Source organism: Electrona antarctica (genome assembly GCF_951216825.1).
Source record: "Electrona antarctica genome assembly, chromosome: 24".
In the NCBI taxonomy this organism is placed as follows: domain Eukaryota; kingdom Metazoa; phylum Chordata; class Actinopteri; order Myctophiformes; family Myctophidae; genus Electrona; species Electrona antarctica.
Window position 1 is genome coordinate 4,417,020 of NC_136803.1, and position 22,152 is coordinate 4,439,171.

General features: G+C 45.2%; 1 protein-coding gene across 1 annotated transcript; it reads left to right on the top strand.

Moving 5' to 3' along the window:
* Positions 1-5,278: 5,278 nt before the first annotated feature.
* LOC306917368 (transmembrane protein 198-like) lies at positions 5,279-21,149 on the top strand (the record flags this gene model as incomplete). The annotated part of the gene is made up of 5 exons (XM_079495574.1): positions 5,279-5,579; positions 9,032-9,312; positions 11,100-11,403; positions 15,635-15,825; positions 17,174-21,149. The coding sequence occupies 5 exons, from the start codon at positions 5,279-5,281 to the stop codon at positions 17,336-17,338; spliced, it is 1,242 nt and encodes a 413-aa protein (XP_079351700.1). The 3' UTR covers positions 17,339-21,149.
* Positions 21,150-22,152: the final 1,003 nt, after the last annotated feature.

Here is a 22,152-nt window from a genome sequence, read left to right on the forward strand (position 1 = left end):
AATGACATGGTAAAATGTTGAAAATGAGTGGAATGCCCCTTTAAGTGTTTAATGAGCCCAGCGTTTCAACCCGGGGTTCTTTGTCGGGACGAGATGATACATTTACCATGCTACAGATGTCTCCATTGAAGAGACATCTGTGGCATGAATAAATTGCTTTCAAATTGCAACAATCATCTCACTGTTTGCCTACAGTTGTGGGTTCACTGCCCTTAGACTGACCGTTAGAGCAGTCTAATAATGTGATTGAAATCAACGCAAACGACTTGGCTAACAATGACCAAACAGATTGATGACATATTAATATAAGCAAGCAGTAAACTATTTTTTTGTTTTTTAACAAAGCTTTTCTTCTCATTCAGTCGATGTAGAACACGACATGCTCTACATAAGTTGATCAAAAATAAAACAATTGTGTGAACCGTATCCTGATTTTGACAAATATAGACTTTTCTAACATAATATAAAAATAAACCAAGCAATAAGCATAGGTTGGGTTTCTAGGTATAGGTATGTGTAGGGTGCCAGTTATTACACTGGCCTGGTTGCGCAGTCTGACTGCATGATGATTGAAAGGCAGAAGAAGGCCGAGGCATCAGTGCCCATACCCGAGGCGGGGTTGGCGAACGGGCCTTTCTGTGTGGAGTTTGCATGTTCTCCCCGTGTCCCCTAGGGTAGGTACCCTCACAAAAAAAAATGCAGTAATCCTGGTCTCTAAACTGCCTCCCCCTGGCCAGCCGGGGAGCCTGATGGAGGGGAAAGGAACTGGTTGGAATAACGTGTTCCTTCCACGTGCTACAGTACGTCCAACCAGGGAAACTCCCCCCTGTCAGGGTGTAAAGGAGCAACTTGGACACTCAGGCATGAAGGAAGCATGAGTTCAAGTCCGTTGCTCTCCCCATGTCCCCCATATATGGGGACTAGGTTGGCGGAGGGTGTGTAGAGCCCAGGATCACATTAGATAATTGACACAGGGGTGAAAAATGGGTTACAAAATCGTGGGATAAAAAGTATTAAAAAAAAGGCAGAAGAAACTATATCAGTCCATCCACGTGATGTTTCTGATTCTTCTAAATCTAAAAGCTCAAACCACTCCAGCAACTCTTTGCAACTAGTAGCAACTCTTTGCAACTAGTTGCAACTCTTTGCAACAAAACAGTTTTAAGGTCAACCACACCAATGCAACTGCTTGCAACTGCCATTGGAGAAAGTAGTTGCAAGGCAGGTGCAGTACTTAGTATAGACAGTTTTTGGTTTAGACTAGTCATTGGTTAGACCAGTCATTAGTCCTACAACTACAACCTATCTCAAACCCTCACCCTAAACCTAACCTCCCATGGGGCAGCACACCTAAACCTAACCTTAAAGCAGAAATAACATGCATTTTAAAACTGTCTTGTCATTTCTTTCTGGACTTTGAAAGCAGTTTTAGCTGCAATACCACAATGTCCTGAGGTGGTGGGGGTGCTGATATGCAGATTATTTAATATTTGAGTCATTATAATACTGATGCTAGATAAAACCCAGGCTTGTTTCCATTCCATGCCAGCTTGGAAAATCAACAATGGCGGCCATTGTAAACACAGTGGAAATGCAAATTTGGAACTGAAGACTAAAAAAGAGGTGGAATTATACAAAGTAGGGTGACATTGATGACATCACGATGAGGACAAAATCAGTTGAGCTGTTCCTGAGAGCAATTTCCATTAAAGCACCCATATGATATGAAAGCCTGATTGTTCAAAATTGGTTATTTGTGGGGATAGAAAACACATATGGGAGCCCCAAAAACACAAAAGAAATTGAAAAAGTTGAATTTTATGTTATAGGTCCTTTAACCCATGTCTAACCAATGACCAGTCTAAACTAAGTATGCAAGGTGAATTATTGGTGTGGTTTGGGCTAAAGAAACATATGTCTGATATGTTCAGGGATAGGTGTGCACAGAGACCATTTTGTTCACCACTTGCCCCGCAGTGGTAGAACTCTGGACTGAACCGAGGTGGTAGTGGGTATCACCACCTGGTACTTCTTTTTTTAGTAAGGAAACCGAAACTCTTGTATTGTAATGTATGGGTTTAAATGAGGTGAAATGCATGGCTCATTCAGGAAAAGGTCAGGTCACTTCTTTACTTGGCAGCAGGAGTCAAAGCGGCCATCTGGGAATGGGAAGGCGCCTGGTTTGATCGCAGCCGGGCTACTCGAGCTTTGTGTCGAGACGTCCCTATGTTCAAAACAATGAGCCTCGTCTCATTTCTCCCCGTGTGCCCTCTGGGGCGGGCACAGCACTTTTAATAGGATGGGTCAAATGCTTTTAATAGCATGAGTCAAAGGCAGAGGTGGTAATTTCCCCACGGGGAGCACTACAAAATACCCTTTTTGTCTCCACCAGGCCGAAGGAGAGAGTATGTTTTGCCCTCCGTCCGTGTGTCCGTCCATCCATGTGTGTGTGTGTGTGTGTGTGTGTGTGTGTGTGTGTGTGTGTGTGTGTGTGTGTGTGTGTGTGTGTGTGTGTGTGTGTGTGTGTGTGTGTGTGTGTGTGTGTGTGTGTGTGTGTGTGTGTGTGTGTGTGTGTGTGTGTGTGTGTGTGTGTGTGTGTGTGTGTGTGTGTGTGTGTGTGTGTGTGTGTGTGTGTGTGTGTGTGTGTGTGTGTGTGTGTGTGTGTGTGTGTGTGTGTGTGTGTGTGTGTGTGTGTGTGTGTGTGTGTGTGTGTGTGTGTGTGTGTGTGTGTGTGTGTGTGTGTGTGTGTGTGTGTGTGTGTGTGTGTGTGTGTGTGTGTGTGTGTGTGTGTGTGTGTGTGTGTGTGTGTGTGTGTGTGTGTGTGTGTGTGTGTGTGTGTGTGTGTGTGTGTGTGTGTGTGTGTGTGTGTGTGTGTGTGTGTGTGTGCGTCCGTCCGTCCGTCCGTTACCAGCTAATCTCCGGCACCGTTAACCTGGTCGATGCCAAACTTTGCACACACACTCCCTGGATGCCAACGACGAATCTCTGCCCCAAATTTGCCCGATTTTCACATTTTTACCTATAACTGTTACTGCACCGATCTGAAACGTTGCTGCATTTTTCACATCTGTCTTTTATAGCGTCACCAAGAGGCCACATTTTTTTATATTACTCCTCCAGATTCTGTCCAAAAATCACACACATCGATACACAGTATCTCTATAGTCATGTGCTCAAGACGGATCTGTCCGATATTTCATATTCCATCCTAATTGGCTAACATTGGCTTCCAAAGTTTTGCAGGATTGGACAAAAAGCCTCAACTCATGAACGCAGCGTTTAATTTACTTTAGCCGCCGGTCTTTTCACTTAGTGACATTTTTCACGCACTTTCCTAGTCCTACTAGGCTGAGGAATAGATCCCACCCTTTTCTCATTGGCCTGTTATATCGCCACCAACAGGTGGATTTTTGCAAAACACATCTTTGGAACAAAATGCCTCAAATCATCAAATTGCCATCAAAGGTGTAAGAAGAAATGGCACCCTTTTCACATTGGCCTAGTATAGCGCCACCAGCAGGCCACAATAACCTGACCTGCCTGGTGGAGACCTGTGCCCTGAGGGGCACTTTTTCTGTTACTTTTTCTCCGCCACACTGTAATCCTCCCTCTGTAGAGTGCTGATTGCTAATGTGGTCAACATTTCTATCACCAATTCACCATACCAATAGGCCAGGCCGACTTTTCATGCGACTGGTTTCATGTGCGTGGTTGTGCACGTTGACACACAAGTCATTTCAAGACGGCTGTGGCTCAGGAGGTAGAGCAGGTCGTCCAATGATCCCTGGGTCGGCGGTTCGAATCCCGGCTTCTCCTGTCCACATGTCAAAGCCCATAGCACTTACCCTACCCCCCTTAGACAGCACTTCTTAGACTTATATAGCATTTGAAACAGACTTATAGCATGTCATGTAGACAGCACAATAAGTGCATTGTATGTAGTCATAGCACTTCATAGTATATATGTACAGCATAGTATAGCATATATGTGTAGTTTATATGTATAGTGTCATTATATAGATATGTTCTAGTTATAGTTTATATGTATAGTGTCATTATATAGATATGTTCTAGTCACGTTCTTAGCTTACGCATGTTTCGCGATAAATGCATTTTTACATATGTGATGTATTCCCATGCTTTTTGTTCTTGCCTATTGTAAGTCGCTCTGGATTAAGAGCGTCTGCTAAATGCCTAAATTGTAAATTGTAAATTGTAAAGTGTCCTTGGGCAAGACACTGAACCCTACATTGCCTCTAATGAGTTGGTCGGTGTAAGCTTGCCACCATTGGTGTGTGAATGTGGGAAGTGAGGACGCTGGCATCGACTGTTCGCCGCTTCACCTCCCAATGTATGAATGAATGAATGAACCATTGTAAAGAACTTGGAAAAGCGCTATAAAAATGCAATTCATTATAAGACAACCAGTTTTCTTAACCCATTGAGACCCGTGGCCGATTCTACAAATGCCTTAGTTCTAAATCAGTAGTTCTCAAACTTTTCCGTGGCAAGGACTACCCCAAAATGATGGGGCGGGGCGGGTTTTCGGGCCTAACATTGTGCTAATTAATCGGTCGGGCTGAACCTCAGGCCGGTCCAGACAGTTAGGGGCTGGCCCTTAATTTTCAACTCTATTGTCTGTGTGTGTGTGTGTGTGTGTGTGTGTGTGTGTGTGTGTGTGTGTGTGTGTGTGTGTGTGTGTGTGTGTGTGTGTGTGTGTGTGTGTGTGTGTGTGTGTGTGTGTGTGTGTGTGTGTGTGTGTGTGTGTGTGTGTGTGTGTGTGTGTGTGTGTGTGTGTGTGTGTGTGTGTGTGTGTGTGTGTGTGTGTGTGTGTGTGTCTCTCTCTCTCTCTCTGCGTCTCCTTCTTAGTGTTTCTTTCTCTAGTCATCATGAATCAAACTGGATGGAATCTGATGTCTGTAAATAATATGCCTGAAACAACCTAACGTTCTCTTTTTCTCTCCCCTTTATCTCCCTCTCCTTGTCCTCCTTTCATCCCCTCTCCTTCTCCTCCATCTCCCTCTCCTTCTCCATCTCCCTCTCCTCCTCCTCTTTTCATCCCCTCTCCTCTTACCGCTCAATCCCTCCACGCAGGTATGTCCTCGTGGTTGGACGTCGCCCCATAGCGTCCCCTAACCCCCGCCCCTCCCCGTCCCCTGCCTCACCTCTCATTCTCCTATCGTCCTCCCCTCCTCTCTCTCCTCGTCTTCCATCCGTCTTCCTCTGCTTCTCTCCTCTCCATCTGTTCCTGTCCTCTCCCCTCCATCATCGCCCCACCATGACCTCCTCCACCGTGGAGATGTTGGCCCTGGCCATGTCCTCCCCTCCATCATCGCCCACCATGACCTCCTCCACCGTGGAGATGTTGGCCCTGGCCATGTCCTCGTCTCCCACCAGCCCCACCATGACCTCCTCCACCGTGGAGATGTTGGCCCTGGCCATGTCCTCTTCTCCCACCAGCCAGGAGTTGCTGCGCGAGCGGCTGGACGGCTGCGAGGACTCGGGCCGGCGCTACGAGGTGGTGCCGTCTGTGGTGTGCTCCATGTGCTGCCTGTTTGGAGTCATCTACTGCTTCTTTGGTGAGTGTGTGATTTATTTAAAAAAATGTTTTTTTGTGGAAGCATGGGTGAAGCATTTTCCTAGTGGCACAGTATCACGACGGATCACCAATATTGGTGTTATGCGAGCAATGACAACAATGTAACCTTTTTTTTTTATGGAGGGCAAATCATTTTTTTTATACTTTATGGATTTTGTTTTGTATTCCCATACTTTTGTTCCTGCCTAATGTAAGTCGCTCTGGATTAAGAGCGTCTGCTAAATGCCTAAATTGTAAATTGTTTTAATGCGTGTCCATTGTTTTATACCAGTGTTTTATGGGAGTACATTTTACATATTCCCATACTTTTCTCTCTCTCTCTCTCAATCTCTCTTTCTGTCATCCTAGCCTAATTTTCTTGCTCTTGTATCATTATCTTCATTTCTCATGTCATGTCATGTTTAAAACTTTCTCTCCCGTTCTCTCTCTTTCTCTCCGTCTCTTTCTCATCAATCACGTCACAACGTCTGCTCTGCACCTCCCCTGTTCTTCTCTGCACCTCCCCTGTTCTTCTCTGCACCTCCCCTGTTCTTCTCTGCACCTCCCCTGTTCTTCTCTGCACCTCCCCTGTTCTTCCTGCATGCACCGCGGATATCTATTCTTCCCACATTGCGCGGGCTCTGTCTCACCTCTACACCGGCGTTCTGTTCTGTCTGCCCTGTTGTCAACCTGTTAAACACCTTCATACCTCCATCTATCAATGTCTCTCTCTCCGCTTCCGTTGTTCTCTCGCTCATTTCACTCCACAAACACTCCATCTTGATGCCTTGTTGTTTTTCTGTGTCTCTCGCCTTTTTTTCCCTCCCTTATCCCTCTTGTCCTGCTATGGCTTTCTAATATAAGTAGCCTTGCCGAGCCATGAGGCCCATAGGGGCAGGAGCCTATCTCCTGTTTCTGTAGCCACGAGGCCCATAGGGGCAGGAGCCTATCTCCTGTTTCTGTAGCCATGAGGCCCATAGGGCAGGAGCCTATCTCCTGTTTCTGTAGCCATGAGGCCCATAGGGCAGGAGCCTATCTCCTGTTTCTGTAGCGTGAGGCAGCTTGATGTACAAGTACACCCCCTGGACATGACGCTAGTATGTCGCAGGGACCCCCAATCCAACCCTTGATGCTGAGTGTCAAGCAGGGAGGCATTGGGTCCCATTTTTAGAGTCTTTGGTATGACCCGGCCGGGGATCGAACCCCAACCTCCCAGTCTCAGGGCGGACACTCTAACCACAAGGCCACTGAGCTGGTACATTTGGCTTTTTAATGCCAAATGTATTCTCTGTTGTAACCAAGGGGATTAAAAGAGTAGTTCACCCCCCTCCCCCCCAAAGAATTACTATTTTCTACCATTTACACACCTCATGAAGCGGGGTGCATACTTAGTTTAGACTAGTCATTGGTTAGACATGGGTTAAGGTTAGGTTTAGGTGTGCTGCCCCGTGGGAGGTTAGGTTTAGGGTGAGGGTTTGAGATAGGTTGTAGTTGTAGGACTAATGACTGGTCTAACCAATGACTAGTCTAAACCAAAAAGCCTTGAATTAATGCAGATGTTTTAGTTGTTGTCCCATTTCTAAGCTAATAATTTGATGAGTCTCCTATTGACCGATGACCCGATCATCAAATGATTGGCTCAGGAACACGATAAAAACGTTATTGTGTGTGTGTGTGTGTGTGTGTGTGTGTGTGTGTGTGTGTGTGTGTGTGTGTGTGTGTGTGTGTGTGTGTGTGTGTGTGTGTGTGTGTGTGTGTGTGTGTGTGTGTGTGTGTGTGTGTGTGTGTGTGTGTGTGTGTGTGTGTGTGTGTGTGTGTGTGTGTGTGTGTGTAGGAAACTACACCTTTAATTGTCTCTAAAAAAGTAACCACCTCTCTCCTCCTGCTATATCTTGGACATTCTTTTACTGTATGTTGTGATGTATGTACAGTATGTATTCCTTGTGTGTTTCTAGGCATTTTGACAGCATTTTTTTTGTCATAGCCTTCTTTTAAATTAAAGATAAAAGAAATTCAGATGACGAACTCAACATAATTCAGTCTACTTTTAGTCGACTAAATATCATAAGATTTTAGTCGACTAAAATGTATTTTGGTGGGCCTTGATGGCATGCATGATGCATGATTTCACACTTGGTTGCGTGCTGAAAACATACACATACACACTGGATCTACTGGATCTTTGCTCCACTAATCCCTCCCTAACATTTTTGTCTAGTTTTTATTTATTGACAAAATTGTCAGTATATTTTGTCTTTAGTTCTAGTCATCATAGCTTAGCTTTCATTCAGTTTTCGTCAGTTAAAAAAGGTAGTCGACGAACATTTTTCGTCATAGTTTTAGTTGATGAAATCAACACTGTTCGTTCCTAGAGGTTGAACAGACTGTGAAAATAAAATATCCCTTTTTGCGAACAAGAACAAAGTCTAAACTTAAGGCCTATTCACACACCAGTTTTAGGTCATAACTTAACACATTTTGTGCCCAAAACGTCTGTGGACGTCCTGGGTATTACCGCACGTGCATAGCCCAAGACGACGTCTTTGAAAAATAATATATATATATTTATTTTATTTTATTTTTATTTAAAAAAATCAGAAAAATCAAAACACTTTTTTTTAACACGTGGTGCCAAAGTTTGTGTTTTCGCCATTGAGAATGCATTTGGCGTTTAAATTAAATAACTCAGAAACTATAAAACATTTCAAAGTAAAAAGTTCCAGCATGTGTCTCCACAGTCAGCTGAATTATAAAAAATGTGAATGGATTTTCTAGGTGAAAGTGATTTTGGGCAGTTTTGCGTGGGCTCTCTTAAGGTGACCACTGAAACGGTGGTTTGTAAAAACAGAGAGATGTGTTTGGGTGAGCGGTGAGTCGCTTACCACCGCAGCGTGACGTCACGTTGTTTTCGGTGGTCACCTTATCACCTAAATCACTGTTGTTTTCGTCGACTAAAACTAAGACGAAAAATGTTCGTCGACTACCTTTTTTCACTGACAAAAATGAATGGAAACTAAATGAAAACTAAGCTACGATGACTAAAACTAAGACTAAATATACTGACAATTTCGTCGACAAATAAAAACTAGACTATGTAATGTTAGGAAGGGGACTAGTGGACAAGAGATCCAGTATAAGTCATTTTACACTTGGTTGCATGCTGAAAATAGCCGATCTACAAGCTCACAACGCGTCGCGACGCGTTGTGAGCTTGTAGATCGGCTATTTTCAGCAAGTGTAAAAACACTACACTTTAGTCGACTAAAACTAGACTAACACTAAGACATTCCAGGTGACTAAAATGTGACTAAAACTAAATGAAGTTTCAGTCCAAAGACTATGACTAAACTAAAATCGAAATTTGCTGCCAAAAACAACACTGGTATAAATAGGCCTTATATCCAACTCATCTCTCCTCTTCTCCCCCCCCCCCCCCCCCCCCCCCCCCCATAGGCTACCGCTGCTTCAAGGCGGTGCTCTTCCTGACGGGCCTGATGTTCGGCTCGGTGGTCATCTTCACGCTGTGCTACAAGGAGCGCGTGCTGGACGCCCAGCTGAGCGCGGAGGCGGCGGCCGGCGTGGGCCTGGGCGTGGGCACGCTGTGCGGCCTGGTCACCATGCTGGTGCGCAGCGTGGGCCTCTTCATGGTGGGCGTGCTGCTGGGACTGCTGTGCGCGCTCGCCTGCCTGGTGGGCATGGAGGAGCTGTCGGGCAGCCCGCCGCGCTCCGTCTGGGTGCGTTATATACAACACATTTAGAATGTCACAACTGTATTTATTATGGCTGGTTAATGTAGCACTTTATTACAGCGCTTGCCGTAGCGCTTGCCCTATAGCTTCGACGACCTTGCAGGGGTTAAAAAATGACATTTAGACGGCATGTTATTTAGAGTAGACAGATACTAGGTCATTATTGTGACCTAAAAATAAAAAGTATTTAAAATATTACTTTGATGCTCATATTAAACTTATTTAGTTGGTTTTAATTAGCATATGCATTCCATACATTCCAACATAGGGCTACACCACACATGGGCATATGACATCATCAACTGGCGACGGGAGCAGTCCCTATTGAGTGAAAGATTAATTTACAAAATAAATACAATATTGAAGGTGTTTTTTTACTTTGTTAGAGGGTAATTATAATGTATTAAAGGGGCATTCCACTAATTTTCAACATTTTACCATGTCATTAACATACCTTAGAGCTGTTGTGTGGAAATAATAAAAAAGTCCCCCCATTATGTGTTTCCTAGTATGAAAAGTATGAAAAGAATCATTAACATGGTGAAACACATCTTGATGACATCATCAAGATGTGTTTCACCATGGTAATGATTTCTTTCAGACCTCCAGTTCTAGGAAACATAGAATGGGGGGACTTTTTTATTATTTCCACACAACAGCTCTAAGGTATATTAATGACATATATGACATTTTCAATCCTTTTCATATCAAGGCCCATTATTTATTCAGCATTTGAGCCACGGAACCACCATTTGATGAGATTTAGCCTCTGCGCATTTAGAAAAAATAATGTAAGTAAAGATTTATAAGGGTCCATTTGGTCGCCAACTCTCCATCATTTAGCTGGGAGACCACCTGGAAGGAACCCTCTCAAGGACCACTGGTGGTCCACGGACCACTGGTGGTCCACGGACCACTGGTTGAAAACCCACTGCTTTCCACCACTGTAAAATGAAACGATGTGCTGTGCCCTTAGCCCTAGGGCACACAGCAGGCATTTTTATACAGTCATTTTTACTAGTTGACTAGTTTACTAGTTGTTTAACCACCTATTATGTTTATTTTTGGAAATAAATATTTGTACATTTAAAAACTGTGTGCATTGGTGACTATAACTATAATCTACCTGATCTTGAGGCCTACAAAATCGGGATTAAAATGTTTTTCTTATCAACTAGTCAACTAGTACCAAGTCGACTAGTGGATTTACTAATCGACTAGTAGACTAGTTGCTTAATGCCCTAGTGTGCTCTACAACTAAACCCAGCCTTGCCGTTGCCTGCATGGCCCACACCATGTCTCATATCTCCAGGTGCCCCTGGGCGTGCTGCTGGGCCTGGGCATGCTGTTATCATTTACCATGTCTCATATCTCCAGGTGCCCCTGGGCGTGCTGCTGGGCCTGGGCATGCTGTTATCATTTACCATGTCTCATATCCCCAGGTGCCCCTGGGCGTGCTGCTGGGCCTGGGCATGCTGTTATCATTTACCATGTCTCATATCCCCAGGTGCCCCTGGGCGTGCTGCTGGGCCTGGGCATGCTGTTATCATTTACCATGTCTCATATCTCCAGGTGCCCCTGGGCGTGCTGCTGGGCCTGGGCATGCTGTTATCATTTACCATGTCTCATATCCCCAGGTGCCCCTGGGCGTGCTGCTGGGCCTGGGCATGCTGTTATCATTTACCATGTCTCATATCCCCAGGTGCCCCTTGGCGTGCTGCTGGGCCTGGGCATGCTGTTATCATGTCTCATATCATGTCTCATATCTCCAGGTGCCCCTGGGCGTGCTGCTGGGCCTAGGCATGCTGTTCGCCGTGCTCACGCTGCAGTGGCCGCGGCTCTTCGTCACGCTGTCGACGTCGGCGTTCGGCGCGGCGGTCATCACGGTGGCGCTGGACTACTTCCTGGAGCTGTTTGCGCTGGTGCTGTACATGTACGAGCGCGTGAAGGCGGCCGCCCGCCTGGCGCCCGTCTGCTGGGTGACGTGGACGCTGCTGGCCGTGTGGCCCGCGCTCACGCTGCTGGGCGTGGCCGTGCAGTGGAAGGTGACCGCCGAGGGATACTCCCACACCAAGGGTGAGTGGGTGGGTGGGGGCTGCAGAGGGATGTGGAGAGAGTGACTAAAATGAAAATCTGGTTACTGTATTTCTATTGGGCGGCTGTGGCTCAGGAGGTCGTCCAATGATCCATGTGTCGGCGGTTCGAATCCCGGCTCCTCCTGTCTACATGTCGAAGTGTCCTTGGGCAAGACACTGAACACCAAATTGCTCCCAATGTGCTGGTTGGTACCTTGCATGGCTTCCGCCGCCATCGGTGTATGAATGTGTGTGTGTGTGAATGGGTGAATGTAATGCACAATCTATGTAAAGCGCCTTGGATAAAGGCGCTATATAAATGCACCATTTACCATTTATTTATAGCGATTATTCGAATAATTGTTATTATTATTTATGTTCTAGTGTATGTGGATTAATTAAATTTTTGCGTCTTGTCATAAAGACCCATCCCTTACGGGATCGATAAGACACCAAAAGCATAAATAAACAATAACACATTCACTTCCTGAACACAAACTGCACAAAACTTCTCAATATCATTTAGATCACAGTAAGTGCAAATCTGCTCTTCTACTGTTACTCCTCTATACCTACCAGACTCGAGCTGCAGGGGCAAGATCCCAGAACGGAGTTGCACACATAGAGATCTTTGTCTTTTGGATAATGGAGCACAAACATACTTTTCACTTGCGCGTGTGTGCGTGCGTGCGTGCGTGCGTGCGTGCGTGCGTGTGCGCGCTTGAAATATGACGCAACCCCTGTGAGTGCAGTGTGGGCACAAACCTGATGGAGTGATGGATTGGACTGAGACATGACAATGGAGGAGTAGAGCGAGGACATAAAGATGGATAGATCAGTAAGAGGAAGCAGTGGAGAGCAGGAGATGAATTGACGGATGGATAAGACGAGACTGTCATCAGCAGCAAAAGGAGGAATGCAGTTAACATGACATCACGTCCATCACCAAAAGAGAAGTCCTGTCTGGGCGTCTGAGTGGGTACATGTACGTGCCTGTTGGCACATGCAGGCTCCCAAACGTTTGCACGTGCATATGCTGTCTGTGTGTGTTTGTGGAAACACAAACAAAGAGAGAGACAAAAGCCATTCTATCTGGAAAGTGCTGGGAGTTGATAGAGAGTGGGATGGAGGGAGGGAGGGAGGGAGGGAGGGAGGGAGGGAGGGATGGAGGGAGGGAGGGAGGGAGGGAGGGCAGCTGTCAGGAGGTGAATTCGATCATTAATTCCAGGCTCCAATATACTGAACTACTTGTATAGGTGGTGCAACGAATAATCCTATACTCAGCCTCTAACTCAGTGGTTCTCTCAAACGTTTTAATTTCACAAACCACCATAACTGTGAGTGTCGTGATGCGACACATTGTGAGATTATAGATCGGCTATTTCAGATATTCAAAATTTACTGTGTCACTCTTGTATGACCATTGACCAGTATAACAACAAGTCTGTTGGTAAGTATTAGTGATACGCGGGCCGGCCCGTTGCCCGCAGGTCCCACGGGTTGACCCGCGGTGCGGGTGGACGGGTCAAGGTTTTCAGCGCAATTATCGCGCGGCGGGTGGCGCGGACCCCCCCCCCCCCCAAAAAAGGAGGAGAAAAAAGCATTCCGGTACCTGCTCTACTGTGTCTACTGTCTCCTCCTCCTGCTGAAACCATCAGCTTGTTCTGTTGTTCATCAATGTGTTGCTTTACTTGCTTATGAAAGGGCGCTTTAGCCCCTGCCTTTTTGACCATTGGAGAATAGTTCCCTCTCCGTTCTGAAGCTCTGAACCTGATTGTCAGCATGATTGCACCAAATCTTTCTTAAATGAGCGCGGTGCTGTGCATGCGTGCACAGTGTGCACACAAAGAATTATAGCAGATCTACCAGCTCACAACGTGTTGCAGGCGATGTGTTGTGAGCTTGTAGAGCGGCTGTTTTGGGTGTGCGGTACCGCCGCCGCGCAACAAAGTTAAAGTATACACAATCAAAACTAAAATGAGCACATGAGATTCATTCATTTAGAGCGGCGAGCTACACTGCTGCAGTGCGAACACAACCCAAACGGGGGAAGTGAGACAGATAGTAGGCTATGTCATGTCACGTATGTGACATGGGGCGACATTGGGGCGGCTGTGGCTCAGGAGGTAGAGCAGGTCGTCCAATGATCCGTGGGTCGGCGGTTCGAATCCCGGCTGCTCCTGTCTACATGTCGAAGTGTCCTTGGGCAAGACACTGAACCCTACATTGCCTCCAATGAGTTGGTCGGTGTGAGCTCGCCACCATTGGTGTGTGAATGTGGGAAGTGAGGACGCTGGCGTCGACTGTTCGCCGCTTCACCTCCCAATGTATGAATGAATGAACCATTGTAAAGCGCTTTGAGCACTTTGAGGAAAAGTGCTATAAAATGCAATTCATTATGTGTAAGTGTTATACTGTTCATTCAAATAATTTGTTACGACTCTCTCCCTCTCTCTCATAACGAGCGACCTGCGCTGGGTTTTTCATAAAGTAGTCCAGTGTCATTTCACAATTTTCAACCGCACAAACTTTCTGACTGACAGGAATGGTAATTATGCGATCCTTATTAATAACAGCAAAGCAAGCAACTGCTCCTTTCACTTTGATAACCAGTAATTTGGGCTACAGGGCGGACTGGTTGGGTCATATCCTAGCTGTCAAAGATGTAAAGATGTCTGGGTTATCGCAGAGATTAAACGCACACACGCGAGCGCATGTGCAAAGAGAGCAAATGAAGGCGAGGTTGCCCTCAACTGTCATGCCCATAAGTAACACTGTACGCTGAACTGAACACACACGCCGATACATAGACAGGGAGAGCAGGTTGAGATATGGTCCCCCTGGGGTGTGTTGTGTTGTGTAACTCGTGTTGTGTTTTCATATCTGCCCTTCCCCAGCCTGCGGTTCTGTCAACACATATCACACTCCTAAACAGTGGCACGCACCGGGCAAGTCAAGGACATGTCAGCCAAACAAGCTGCGAAGCTGGTTCACACACTTGTGTGTGAACGTGCGCGTGTGTGCCTGTGTAGCATTGACTAATTATGGTTCTAATTGGAGGGAATGTGTTGCTAGTGTCTTACTAAATGAGCGGATCGTCTTGTAGATTGGATATTTTTTATGAATTTTCCCCCTCAGAATAGGGATGCTGGGGTTAAGTATGAAGTTATTTTCAGTTTGTTTCAGTTCCTATAATGGAAACTGTTTTCCTCCGTGACATACTGTATCTTAGGGGGAAAGATTTGCATATTTACGTACTGTAATATGATATAGAATTCTGCCCGAACAGAGTACAAAACTCTGATGCTGGCCTTCAAAGCAACCAAAGGTATGGCACCCCATATCTTCAGACTGATCGGACACTACAACCCGCCTCACACGCTCAGATCAGCCAACGCAGGGAGGCTGGCAGATCATTCACTAAAAAAGCCGGGACAATGCTCCACGCGTTCCAGACTCTTCTCCCTTCTGGGTCCAAAGCTATGGAATGAACTTCCCATTGCAATCAGAACTGCAGACTCACTCCCAATCTTCCACCGTAGTCTGAAAACTCATGTCGTCAGACTCCGTCTTGGCCCATAGCACTTGCACTAGCCTCGACGACCTTACAGGTGTATGCAAAGGCTAAATGTATGTAATTTAGAATTATAATTTAGCATTTTATTAGATTTATAATTTAGCATGTTATGTAGACGTTACACCTAGCACTCTATAACGTATACTCATAGCTTCACTGTATAGATAATCTACTGTTAGACAGATATTAGTTTCTTAGCTTGCTTATGATTCTCGATGAAAATCTATATTTGTATTCGCTTGTGTTGTTCTTGCTTACTGTAAATCACTCTGGATTAAGAGCGTCTGCTAAATGCCTAAATTGTAGTTCTAACTCAGCTAAATTGTAGTTCTAACTCAGGGGTGCCTTGGGTGAAACGGGTATTTACAGTACCACTGTAACGGTAGCCTCGGAAACCCAGACGTTTTTATTTCCAGGGAGGAAAAAAAAGCCTGGGTCCGAGTCCACTTCAATTTGGCATAGAGTAGCGCAAACGTCGATCACTCTCTGCTGATTTCTGATCGTCTGCACCTTTGTTAAATTGACGCACACACGCACAGCAGCTGCGCACAGTTTCTGCCAGCGGATCCTGCCGGGAGCTGCCTATGCCATAGAAAGCATAGGTGAGTTCCAGGCTACTGTAACGGTGGCGGCGTCTCTTCTTCTGCTCCGTCAGTGATCATCAGTCGTCAGCAGAGGAGGATGCAGGTGATGCGCATCAGACAGAAGGAGGACCGTAGCGGACGCAAGAAGAAGAAGAAGGGGGGCGGAGCATCCACGTCGCACCACCAGGCCAAGGCGCCGGAGCCGGCCTACCGCCGCAAGCCCAACCCCATCCGCCGCTACGACGGAGACGTGCTCTCGCCGGTGAGTGGCCGGCCGGCGGCCATTTTGCTGCTTTCGTTTGCTCGCTCCGATTGGTTTTATTTAGTGATATTAAAAGAGCACAGTAGCACTTTCCAACATACAGGGATTAATTTACAGTCCTAGCATCTTCAACTTCTTAATTTCAAACACCGCCATAACTCAGAGTAAAGGTCCCTGCGCACACAGAGCGCGTTTTTCGGATTTTTAGCGGCGTTTCTCAATCTGTTTTCCGAAAAACGCGTCCAGTGTGCAACCACCTTAAGTGTCCATTTGGTGGATTTGCTTTTTCAGGGTCTTTCAATTACGCAACTTTGCAAACACTCATTTTTCATCCTTCCATAGGTTACCTGAAAACACTATATTGGAATCTATAATGTCACCCTCAGACTCCCTGAATAACATCTCCATTTATAATGCTCTTATCTCTTCTAAATTAACCACACTCTCTGGGGTGAGGTATACATGGGAGAGGGAACTTGGGACGGAGCTACCCAAGGATTTGTGGAAGGAAGCGCTATCTAGAATAAACTCGTCTTGTTTATGTGCCCGTATGTGTCTTATCCAATTCAAAGTGGTCCATATAGGACACACTAATCCAAGGCCAGGTTGAGCAGAATGTTTCCAAACACTAGTGACTCCTGCACCAGGTGTCGTTACTCACCTGCAGACCATACACACACTCTTTACTCCAAAACTTTCTCATTTTTCGAAACACTTTTTTGATACTCTCTCCGCAGTCTTTGGCTTTCCTGTGCCTCCGTGTCCCCTAGTTGCTATTTTCGGTGTGTCTCCTGTGGTGGGCAGATGCAGTTGCCTTCGTCTCCCTCATAGCGAGGCGCCCCTAGCCCCCCCTGCCACGACATCCTGGCTAAAAGACCTGTCATCCTTTATTCACCTAGAAAAAATTACATTCTCAACTAGAGGCTCACTGAATAACTTCTCTAGAACCTGGGACCCTTTTATTTTATATATTAATTCCTTAACTGCAATTGATTAATTTCCCTCTCTTCTTTAGCTTCTTTTATATGGTCATTTCTTGCCTACAAGTTTCTTTCCTAATTATTTTAGTTTATTATAGTACATTTTTCTACAAGTCTATTCTCCCCTCAGGGCTAGTGGGTGGGTGGGTATGCATTATTGTTGGTTTTGTTTTGTCATGGATGTTGTTGTTTTCTGTTGGTTTTTTTTGTGTACTATGTTCCTTGTATGTCTTGTATTTAAAAAATGGAAGAAAAAAATATATATATATGAAATATAAAAAAGTGTCCATGTGGTGTGTGTGTGTGTGTGTGACACTGTTTGAGTTTCCGCTCTAAAATATCACTCTCTCCTCCTTCCTCGCCCGCAGAGCTACATCCAGAACTTCCGCGAGCGGCAGATGGAGGAGGCTCGCCCGTTCCCCAGCAGCCGCCTGATGGGGGGTCCCCACTCCATGGTGGAGGTGGACTATGACTGCGGCTCCACGGCGCCCCTCACTGGCGGGGCCAACCCTGGGCCTTCACTGCGGATCTGAACCACTTTATTGTCTCTCTCACTAGAGGCCTGATACTCTGACCATGGGTTGTACATACCTCTCCTAGACGGGGGTTAACCAGGGGGACGTGCAGAGAATGTTAGACAGGCAGGGGCTGAAACTCCCTAAAAGGGCACTTTTGGCACACAAAAAAGCAAAAAATACCTGATCTACAACACGCTGCGACACGTTGTGAGCTTGTAGATCAGCTATTTTCGGGGGTCGAGCCCGCACTTTTTTGCCCAGATTTCTACACTAGAGGACACATTATTTAGACGCAAAATGCTGCGTTCAAGTTCAGGAGAGTTTCGGGGAAAAGGCAATTCTCCTGAATGCTGCCTTCTGGTATCACATGGAAAGGAAAGGGGGGCCATTTGCATTTCTTTCACCACAGTAAACGCTTCATTTGTGGCAGTTTTTTTTTTTTTTACAGACCGGTCAAAAGGGCAGCGGATCAAACCCCCTTTTGATGTCTATGTGGGCACGTGCCTGACCTACTGGGTTTAAATGGTATAACCAGACCCACCACTAGTTGGTTAACCACACATCCCACAGCTAGGCTAGACCACAAGCTTCTGTGGGTTTTAATTATGCATCTGAAATGGATGGAAACACAACCCCAAACAACCAGGTTAGTGGGTTTACGCCCCACCGTGTGTTTTAATCGCATCCCAATGGCTTTAGTCATGCCCACACGATTAACCGCAGGATTGGCTGCATTTCCCCTAAACTGGATTTAGACGAACCTTAATTAAATGGGTTTTAAGTGGACTTAACCACACTTAACCGCGACTGGAGTTAACTGCATCCCCGTGCCTGGGGGGCGTCCGGTCGCACTCCCCAAATGGCAGTAGCCATGCCCCTTGACAAACATCCACTCCCCTTTTCCTGTCTACTAGATGGAGCAGCCACTGTGTGTGAGAACCACAGAGGGCCGACATTCCTAGACATGCTACACGCAAACGCACAAAACACATGCATGCCTGCACTTACGTGGCTCTACACTTCTTGCACTGCAAGATTCTTTCTCTCGCTCTCCCTCCCCTGCCCACCCATTATATCACCTGTTCTGCCAAAAGTCGATCAGGGATGGCATCGCGGCACGCGCCTGGCTCAGGTGTCGACAGGCTCAGGTGTTAAAAGTGGGAAGACAATCTCGTGCTGTTCCACCGTGCTGCGTGCGTCTGCTGTGTTGGTCGTTCTTTTGTTTTTCTGTGACACTTTAGAAGATGAGACTGAAAAATAACATTAATAATAGGAGAACCGAGGTGCTTTTGAAAAGAATGGGGTCTCCTTAAAGGAGACCTGGGACCTAAATCCCTGAAAGGGGTCATACGGATCCTTGAATGAAAACATTTAGGGGTCTTAAAGTGGAAATTGGGTTCCCTAAAAATGGGAACTGAAGTCCCTTAAGTGGAGATTAATGTTATTATGGTGAAATAAGGGTTCATAAAAGGGTCTTTGAGGCCCTTACTTAGCTCTCTGTGCCATCTTAGACAACCAGCGGTCCCCCCCCCCCCCTGTCGGAGAGAGACATTCAGGGAGGGCATTCGTTCAACGCGTTCATTATACTTGGTGCTGGACCATTCACTTCTTCACAAGACAAACTGCACTTTGAAGGGGAGGGGAGGGGAGGGGGATCTCCGCTTATATGGGTGCCTTGCCTGCCCCTTCTTGGACTGGACCATAGTAGCAGCAGGAGGGGGCGGGGGGGTTACTGGCAGACCTCCTATGAATTTGACTGTGTTTAAGATATATATATATATATATATATATATATATATACAGATGATTATTTTGGAGAGGGGGGCTGTGACATGCAGGGTGAAATGTTTTGCGGTCTAGCTGGCTCATTGTGTGTCCAAATGCTTGTGGAACATGTTGCATGTTGGTGTCTGTAAAATAGCAGATCTATACTAATACTTTATTAGTAAAAAAAAAAATGGAAATAGCACAGAGATACAGTAAAACACAAAAGGATAACACAAATAGTCCCAACAAAACATCCTGGGCTGGGGAATCGTTTCCATTGTGGTCCTATGTATTCAGTTAATCAACAGAGCATAGGATATTAACATTATCACATGTCATCAACAAATACAAATGGATATATTAACGGAGGAGAAAAAGGTAAATTGGTGGCAGACACGTCATTTCAAGAGGATTTAACATGTATCTCTTCTGACTGATGCTTTTTCTACAAAGCAAGCTAGTAAAAGAAAGTATGGACTATTTTTGGTGTGACACCGACATGCAACAGAGTATAAAATGAAGCATTAGAGTCATGTGCTGCGAGGCCAAGAACTGAAAGCCATATTTACACCGTCACCTCCTGTGAGATTTAGCTGCTGTTGTCCTCGTCGTTCAGGGTCACGCATAATCTTAATTATGGAAAATACGTTGGCTGTTTCCCAAGCTTTTACCAATTATGACCATTTGAAACACACTAAAACATGGGGATTAATGATTGAGAACATTTCTGGGTGTCCTCCCCAATTCAGCAATCTCAAGGTGCTCTTGTCTTGAGCAAGGCACTTAACCCTTAGTTTGCCCTTCGTGTCTAATTCTGGTGTTTAAACATTGAAGAATCATGTGGTGTTGGTGTAAATAAGACAGAATTCTTATTTAATGTTAATTATTCTAGAATTCTAGGATAGGAGAGATGACAAATGATGAGGACTTGTGGCCACAGTGAATTGTACTATGAAAAAAATAATTCCATTGTGTGTATTGATTTTTGTTTCGTTTCTTGTTCGACATTTTTGTCTATAAAAGGTGTTGATATTTTGGAGGTGGAGGGGGCCAAGAAGGGACAGCCATACACTGTGGCACATCCATATGGAATCCCCCCCCCCCCCCCCCCCCCCCAAAGCAAAGAACTTAGAATCCCAAACCTGCATGACTGTTGAACCTTTCTGCCTCTTCTGTCCCGAAGTAGCTTTGTGTGGCTCAGTGTTGCCAGAAGGGAAATGTTAAATTATCATACCTTAGACTTAAAATGTGATCGTATTTGAAAGAAAAATACTGTACACCCCAAAAAAGGGAGAAATCACAGGTGTAAATATGTAATTTCACAAAGAAAAAGAAAGAAACGACCTTGTTTGAGACTCCTACGTGACAAATACGCATCACATTATGCTGCGTGGAAGTAGGCTACATCCTGGACCTTATATACGCAACTAAAAGCCTGAAGCTAGACTGAAAAGACCCGACCGGCGTTTTGAATGCCTCCAAGTACAGATCTAGGGTCAGATTGACTGATTTATTTTGAAAAGCCAAACCCGATCCAGAATCAGCAGCCAGGGAATTTAGAACATTATCGTGCATTTGGGCACATTGTACAGAAGGTACTGTAAAGTTATCGTACAATCACGATAATTATCGTAGATCTGGCAACACTGGGCCTCACCGCAGCGCCCCAGAGGATAAGCGCCACGCCTTATTACCCCCCCCCCCCCCCCCCCCCCCCCCACCTCCTACTGATGTACATTTTTGTAAACCATCTTTTGTACATAAAACACTGCACTTGCTGAAATAGTTGGGTTTTTCTTTTTTTTTTGCCGTTTTTCTTTAAAACTTTTGTTTTTTCCGTTTAGTTGTACGTTCATTAGGAATGTTTGATCTAATTTAAATGCAATGTGATCTTGCAGTGGGATGTATTTATTTGATTTATTTATTTCTATAGCCATCCTGTGTACACACCATGAGTGAACCTCTCATACATTACATGTAGGGCCAGTAACTCCATGCTTTTTTAACAAAGTATGACTCGTCTATTATTCTGCTCATTAAAGCATGTGTTTGGGCCTAATACTGTATGTGGTCTTAATGATTTCTTTTCCACACAATGAATAAGACCTTTTTTTTTTCCTGGCAGCCATATTGGCAAATAGTTCTGTAATAATTAGGTATGTAACGGCGGTGGCTCAGGGGTAGAGTGGCTGGATGGCAACCGCAAGGTTGCCAGCTCGAACCCGGGCTCCCCCAGAGTTACTGTCGAAGTGTCCTTGAGCAAGACACTGAACCCCTAATTGCTCCTGATGTGTTGGTTGGTGCCCTGCATGGTCTCTGCCGCCATCGGTGTATGAATGTGTGTGTGAATGGGTTAATGTAATGCACAATCTATGTAAAGCGCCATGGATAAAGGCGCTATATAAATGCATCATTTGCCATTTATCGAAAAATGTATTAAAATCCATTCAAACGGGTGGCAATTTGAATCGTGATGCAAACAGCAGAGGGCAAGTGAAAAAGAGAAGAAAATACAGATTGTAAGAGAAGAGAATTGATAATAGTTTACAGCAATTTGCTACTGTATTGAAGAGGAGAAGAAAATTAACTTAAAAGAAAATGAGAATTTAAAAAATTGTCTTTAAAAAAATCTAGAAAAATCGTATTGTATTTCAAGTTCCCAGGTGTTACCAGGCAATGATATTAATTAATGCTCAGCAACAGAACCTTTTCCAGTGGAAACATCCAACATTTAATAAGGGAAAAGTAGCTTAAGTGATGGCAAATCTTACCACTAGCTTTCTTCACAGATGTGTTCATAAAGGTGTCTACTATCACAGAAAAATGTGTTCCAACCCAACTCCCTTGGGAAACTTTGTGACAGCTGCTGAAAGTTGGGGTACCACAATACATTATAAGGCAAATTTCATTATGCTTTAAGTAGCAGGTTCAGAATCATGAAAACCCCCTAGTTTGACCCCTAGTTTGGCCATAGACCCCCTAGTTTGGCCATAGCCACTTGCCCAAATATGCCCAACTAATTCAGCATCCTGGAAAACAAGTTACACAACCTTAATTTAGTA